The sequence below is a fragment of the Amphibalanus amphitrite genome, unplaced genomic scaffold (assembly GCF_019059575.1).
Source record: "Amphibalanus amphitrite isolate SeventyFive unplaced genomic scaffold, NRLGWU_Aamphi_draft 000609F_arrow, whole genome shotgun sequence".
In the NCBI taxonomy this organism is placed as follows: Eukaryota; Metazoa; Arthropoda; class Thecostraca; order Balanomorpha; family Balanidae; genus Amphibalanus; species Amphibalanus amphitrite.
This window is the reverse complement of record NW_024882103.1, coordinates 215500-222996: the sequence shown is the minus strand read 5'-3', so window position 1 is coordinate 222996 and position 7497 is coordinate 215500. Positions and strand designations below refer to the sequence as shown.

The following is a 7497-nucleotide window of genomic DNA, read 5'->3' as shown; positions in this document are numbered from 1 at the left end:
TCACCAAGCTATCCATATAAATTGACTTCACCCAAAATATCGGCAAGATTCTATTAAAATATGAATTCAAATATGGCGGCTTGCACTGCCGCGTGCGTTAGGCTCCGCCCATAGCTCCGCCCACATGCGTGACGTCATTCGTGTTAGTGGACACGCAGAGAGATAGGGGACGACATGGGCCTGGTGGAGAGGCACATAGTAACCCACAGGGATGCGGAGCCGTGGAAATTTCAGACGGCTCCGGCTCCGGCTCCGGAGAAAAAAATCGGCTCCGGCTCCGGCTCCGGCTCCGGGTGAAATGTTATGGCGGCTCCGGCTCCGGCTCCGGCTCCGAGTAAAATGGTCCGGCTCCGGCGGCTCCGGCTCCGACTCAGTACATCCCCTATGCAATCAATTAAATACGGGTGGAAGAAAAATTGGATTGGTTATACGCGTTACTCTTTGCCAGGACCGGCTCACCGCGTCCCCGCGCAAACGCACCTCGGAGAGAACTGGCAGAACAAAGGACTAGGAAGCGATGGCATTGGAAACGCAGTCGCCGCGAATCGGAGTTCACTGAACCATCGTAAGCTGACGCCCGTCTCGGCTGCATTGGGGGGTGGGGGTGGGGGTGGGGGGTGGGAAGAGACGGTGCTGGGAGTTGCAGTCCACTGCACTGGCTTGAAAACAATGGCCGTCACCTGATGACCGCGCGGTCCTCATGTTCTGGGGATGCAGTAGACGTGGGGGGGGGGGGAGGGGGAGGAGCAGACAGGAAGTTGATTGCGTACTGTGGGATACTGGGGATATTCGGCTTTTTTCATTCACTTGATGGCCCATGACGTAAGTACCATTATACCATATGTTTTACTGCCTTGTACTGTCAAACCGAACTAGGTCAATTATTTTTTTTTCCTCTTCAAAAAATAAAAAGGAGTCGGAGTCGCCCCCTTTTTTGGCGGCTCCGGCTCCGGCTCCGGCTCCGGGCTATATTGTTTCACGGCTCCGGCTCCGGCTCCGGCTCCGGGCAAAATATGCCGGCTCCGGCGGCTCCGGCTCCGACTCCGGCTCCGGCTCCGCATCCCTGGTAACCCATTATTGGAATAACCAATGAAGTGTATAAAAACCATTTAATATGGGGAAAGAAGTGCCGCTACGATTTTTTATCAAGTGAAGTCTATTTCTCGGCTGCTCCATCGATAGTTGGCGAGTTTCAAGTTCCACAATTTCGGGTGTCCGCGGCGTCGCCGCGGAAAAAGCTGAACCGGTCCAGCTTTTTCCGCAACTCCGCGGCTGTTCGCGCGCATGCGCACTCTACCCGCGGACGGCTAGCTGGCAGCGGTCGGCTGATAATTTTGTCGTTTCGGCAGCTGATTCGGCGTCCACGAAAGCGTAATGTCGCCACGGAATTGCGTTTTTGCGGAATGTCGCCCGCCGAATGGCCTAGTGTGCGGCCGCCTTAACCCTCGCCGGCCGAGGGGGGGGGGGGTGCCGCCCCCCCCCATAGGGTTTTTTTCGCGATAGCTCCGAACACGCTGGCGATAGAGAGCCGAAACTTGGCATACCTGACCTTTGATCCAAGCCGCATCTTTTGACACCAACCGCATTTTTGGGTCAGGTCAGGTCACTGACCTATGACGTCACAAGTGAACCTCTGCACGGTCTTCAGATGTCGCAACTTCGCAACGCCCTCACTGCCAGAGGAGATGTCACAGGGAAATGAAACTTGCAGGATCTAATATCCATTATGAGTCCCACAACTTGTATATCTCGGATTTTTCCTAAAGGTCATATGAGGTCAGGTCATTTTCGTGACCTCACCATTATAAGTCAATGGGGAAAAATGAAAACTGCTATTCTGGCGCCGGGAATGATCTCCAACTATCTCAAGCACACAGAATCGTGATTTGATGCACTCCTTGCAAGGTTAGATGCGTCACTTTTGCAATGTTGACCTTTCGTGACGTCTTTTATGACGTCATCAAGGTCATATTAGTTTTTCGTCAATAACTCTTGATCAAATTGAGCTAGCGAGTCGGGAAAGCCACCAATGGACTCAGGAAGACCTGCCGAATCGAATGATATGCGACATGACCTCTTTCGACCAACTTCGTGACCTTGGGGTGCTGACCTGACCTTGACCTGAGGTCAACACCCCAAGTTGACCTGACCCGGACGAAAAGTATATCATTCGACGCGCCTGAGCGAGGCGAACACGATGCTGCCAAAATCGGCGCTCTGCGGCCGTTTTTTGCGAAGTTATTCACCAAAAACTGAACCGTACCTTGGGACACTTGACCTGACCTCAGAGGTCATTGGTTGACCTAGGACCTTAAAATCGGGTACCAATCTCTGCGTCTCGTAACGGCGCACACGCTCGTTTTTTCCGCGACGCGCTAGCTCCACCAGGGGCGAAACGGCGAGGGGGGTCGTACCCGCCCCCCCCCTCGGCCGGCGCGTATGTAGAAAACCAATAGGTCCGGCGAGGGTTAAGACTCCGCTCGCTTCGCTCGCTCCGTAATGAATCGAATGAAATTCAACATGACCTTTTCCGTGACCTTGACCTGAGGTCAAATGTTAAAGTTGACCTTTTCAGGTCCAATTATTGTTCATTCGACGCGTTTCGACGAGACAAACGCGATACCGGTAAAATCAGCGTAATACAAGCCTGTAGTCTTATAGAAAAAAAAAAAACGTTTCCACAAAAACATCAAATTTTGAGTTTTTGCACTCTGGAGGCTAATCCGTTGACCTTGGGTCAAATCTGAAAAAAAAACACTCACTATTGACCAATAACATGGCAGTGAGATGTATTTTCATGTAATAAAATGAGGCCGAAAATACAAATAGCAAAGAGCGGTACAACTAACGTTTGCATTCTCAAAGGGAATAGTTCACTTCCCTCACATCAGTTTTTTTTGCAATGGATTTGTGATTTTTGTGCTTAAAATGACCAGAAAATAAAATAAACCCTTTTATAAAAAAAATTATTTTCAATATTTAAATGTAGGATGAACTATAGGTATTCTACATATACTCCGTCTTTTAGTGGGTCAAGTGCCTGTTGACGGTCTGTTGAATAAATACAAATGTGTTATTTGGCGCGAAAGCTTTTTACGCATTGACCAATCAATCATATTGCGTAGTTTCTGTTCAAACCTGCCAACGCATGATGCATTTGCTGTAAGCAGCATGCTGATTGGCTGACGATGACGTGGCTGCATTCCTCAGCAACGCACTCATTCCTCTGCAGGGCACTCTTTACGGAGAAATTGCAAATCTTCGTCTAGGGTGATCGTTGGGCCGTAATGGCTCCTGATTTGTGCTAGTCTCAGCTCAAGCTACGAAACTGCTATTCCAGTTCAAAACCCCTTGTTAAAAGTGAACTATTTCCTTTAAAGCAGTCAATTGGTTTCGGAGATAGCAAGTTCACAACGGTTCGATGATTCCATGCGGCGGGTTGGGTTCGCCAATTGTCGTACTTATATAGTAACATACCTATATAATACACAGGGTTATATATAGTAACATATATATAAACGGGTTAACGAATTCATTGATGTTAGTAGTCACTGTCTGTGTTTAGGTGCTAGATATCATTCTGCCGCCTCCCATGCTGCGTTATCACTCGTGTGATAACAGATAAAAACTGTGTAAAAAGCTCGGTGACGCCTCTCGCCCGGTCACTAGCGGCAGTGCCGGGAGCAGCGGCAGACATGACGGCAGCAGCCAGCACCGCACGGCCTCGGAGCCTGCTGCTCCTGCTGGCACCGATGCTGCTGGCCTCCCTCCTGACGCCCAGTCTGGCCGTCTCAGACCACGGGCTGCCTCAGACCACAGTCCCAGTCGGCGCCGACTGGGACTGGGAGTTCCTGAACCTGTGGCCCAGACTGCTGCACATCCGTCGCCAGTTTGACCGCGACGGATTTCCGCTGCAGACGGACGGAGAGCCACCAGCGGTGACAGGCACCGGCAATAAGTCAGGTGAGGCTTTATTAGGCAGTCAGTGTGCTAAGTTATGGTGAATGCGTGCACACTGGCGGATCCAGAAAGGCGGTCTGGGAAGCTGCGGAAGACGGAGCGTACCCCCAAGAAAGTTTCTCCAAATTCCAAAAACTCATTGGGTTTTGATTTCTTAGTTTTTACGCACTGCTACGCAGTTTAAAAACACTTTTCCGGATAAAAGTTGTTTGGTTTTTGGTGCATTGTCGAAAAATCGCAAGGTTTTGTCGATTTCGGGCGCTTTGGGGCCATTTTCCCCAAATGTCCCCCCTCCCCAGATCCGCCATGACTGTACGTGCTACGAGCGTATATACTGTAAAGGATTTTTTTTTTTGGAACGCCTAGGTATTGTTAATAACGCTCAAATGCTTAGCATTCCAAGCTATCGTGAAAAAAATATTGACAGGGCGTGACATCAATCCTCTGGGCGGAGAGGGTCAACAAAGTTATTATTAAAATATGACTACGTTGGAGCTCCTCTTCCCCAAAGCTGAAAGGAGAGCTTTCTATTTCATTTTTACCTCCTATTTTCATATTTGCTTTTTCTGGCTAAATTGGGACACAGTTGATTGATAAGACCTCTTTTAGTCCGGCTTGGTGACATGTCAAACGTGTGTATTGTGTAGGTAGTAATGGATCCTTTTAATCTTTTAATTTGATATATGTCGGTCTTCATATTAGGTCATCAAAGTAACCTCCGTAATTTCCAACTGCCGTGGACCCAGAGTAGTACTCTTCTGTGATCTGTCCACATTACATGTAATTGTGTGCAATTGTGAAGTGTTGCAACTCATCCCACGCCGTTTGTTCACAGGTGTGCTGAGGACACTAGAGCTGGAAGATGAGGACGGCGGCTACCAGACAGCAGCCGTCGCCCACCGGCGCCCTCACAGTGACGGGCCCACACCGCGAGACGAGGCCGTCGCCCGCACGCTCGGACCGCTTATAACACCGATCGCCAACACCCAGCTCAGTGCCGAATGCTACAGAGACAGCCAGAAGTATATTCAAAGCATCTTCACTGAGCTGTGGGCGCTGCGCATGTTTGACGCCACTGGAAAGCTACCGGACGGTGTACTGATCGGCAACGTGTACCCGATGGGAAACTGGGATGAGTGCCTGAACACGACGGCGCACTACACCACAACCAATCCCATCACTAAAGAAAAAACTGAGCACAGTTTTGATGGAAAGTATTGCGCAGTTCTTTTGTCAAACATTGACAAAGATGAAGTTTCTGACAAGCGTGCGGCATATTCAGGGAGCCGAGTTGGTTTAACGCCTTTTGTTCCAGCTATCCCAACACTGTTCCGGCCCACGGAAGGCGTTTGCATACCTTCCAGCTGTTCAAGTGCGGAGTTAATGGTTGGTCTTAATCAGGCGTTGAATAGCGAGGGAGTTGCTGCTTACACCAATGATGACATGTGCTACACGCAAGACCAGAAGACCGAACTCTCCCCGGAAGCTATCGTCATGATCACCATTCTATCGATAGTCGGATTTTTTATGCTGGTGGGAACAGTATTTGACGTGCTGATGTCCAAGTTTGCCGATTGGACACCTAGTGTTTGGGTGAAACGCATGCCTGTCACGCTTCGCAAGGTCTTCACTGCTTTCTCAGTGTACACAAACGGACGGAAACTGCTAGACACTTCATCCACCAAGGAAACTTTGGGCTGCTTGCACGGGATTCGCTTCTTCTCCATGACTTGGGTCATTCTGGGACACACGTATTTCCTTTGCTTACTTGCTCAAAACCAGAATACGGTAAAACTAGTGTCGTACTTTGACGACTGGTTTTTCGGAACTATCGACAATGCAACTGTATCCGTAGATTCCTTTTTCTTTTTGAGCGGACTCCTCGTGGCATACATAGCTATGCGCAACATCGAAAGAGCGCACGGTAAGCTGAACATAGTGATGTTCTACGCTCACCGGTACATCAGACTCACGCCCGTCTTGATGGCCATAATCGGTTGCGTGGCCACGCTGGAAATGTACCTGGGCTCAGGACCCTGGTGGAGCCGAGCATCTGATGGAGTCAGCAGTGCTCAAATCTGCCGTGACAACTGGTGGAAGAACATGCTTTACATCAACAACCTGGTAGACATGGACCGACAGTGTATCGGTCAGACCTGGTACCTCGCTAACGACATGCAAATGTTCCTGTTCTCGCCTCTTGTGCTCCTTCCGCTCTACCACTGGCCTGTGCTGGGACAACTGTGGATCATCTTTCTCCTCTGCTTCTTCAGCGGCATCAATGCCATGGTAACAGTTATCCACAACCTGGGCCCTACTGGTTCGCTGCCGGATGGCGACAATAAAAATTTTCGTTACCAGAGGCCATGGGCACGGATAGGTCCGTACCTGGTCGGCCTCTACATGGGCTGGATTCTACACAAAATCCGCGGTCGCAAGATCGTTCTTCCCGCCCCCTTGGTGGCCATCGGTTGGCTGACTTCGTCGCTCACAGCCTGTTTGATCGTGTATGGGCTCTACGACCAGCCAACCGTGCCGCCCCAGACGACCAACATCATCTACCCCATGCTCAGCCGCACTGCCTGGAGCGTCTGCCTGGCATGGGTGGTGTTCGCTTGCGTCACTGGCTATGGCGGTGTTGTCAACTCCATACTGTCGTGGAAGGCGCTCATTCCGTTTAGTCGCCTCACGTACACGTCATATCTTGTATCCATCGATGTACAGTTGTTATACTGGCTGACTAGCAAATCGCCGCAATACTTGGATCACCTGGTGCTGGTGTACCAGTTCCTTGGGTCGCTGCCAGTCATATTCACCGTCGCCACAGTGTTCTCGCTGGCGTTCGAGTCTCCAATGCTGGCTTTGGAGAAGCTGATATTTCCTCAACCGTCTCGTGCGGCACCAGCTGCAGCCGCCTCCAAAGGACCGACTGCCGACGACGCGTTGCTGAAGACCACTGAGCCGGGTGCGGTGGGATGGCTGGAGCACGTCAACAAGGCCTTCGAAGGGGAGGGAGACGGCCCGCCAGCGTCAGCCGAGCTGCATCATGACGAGCCTGGTAGCGCGGCCACTGCAGGAACTGAGGTGAAGGGGTGACGTGGGACCTCGTGTTGGTCAGGGGTAGTCTGACAGAATATGGATTCGGACCCGGGACCAATAACGACTCGTGATGCGATGATACATAGAATAGGTAGGCTAAGTATGGCTGTGGCCAGTTTTTCTTCCCCTTTGTAGATGTTGCTAATGGTTCAGCGTTTTCAGACTTGTAATAACTAAGAGGCTTTCTGGAGATGTTTCGTCGGTAGCAAATGGTAGTCGTTTACGCCTTACGATATGTACACGATATGTATACCTATAATATAACTGTCATCTCGAGTGTTATGTAACTGTCATCATAGTATCTGTTTACCACCTATAAAAGAGTAGGGTAAACGCATGAACTAAACGAACGGTTCATTCTAAAACTAAATCGTGGATTAGCCATGAGCGAGTGTACGATGAGAAGTTAATCGCTCTTACCCGAACAGCGTGGCGACA

The 7497-nt window shown here is 50.3% G+C and overlaps 1 protein-coding gene across 1 annotated transcript; it reads left to right on the top strand.

The window, feature by feature from the left end:
* The first annotated feature begins 3660 nt into the window (after positions 1–3660).
* Positions 3661–7341, top strand: LOC122363190 (nose resistant to fluoxetine protein 6-like). The gene is made up of 2 exons (XM_043332160.1): positions 3661–3963; positions 4796–7341. The coding sequence occupies exons 1-2, from the start codon at positions 3696–3698 to the stop codon at positions 7054–7056; spliced, it is 2529 nt and encodes an 842-aa protein (XP_043188095.1). The 5' UTR covers positions 3661–3695; the 3' UTR covers positions 7057–7341.
* Positions 7342–7497: the final 156 nt, after the last annotated feature.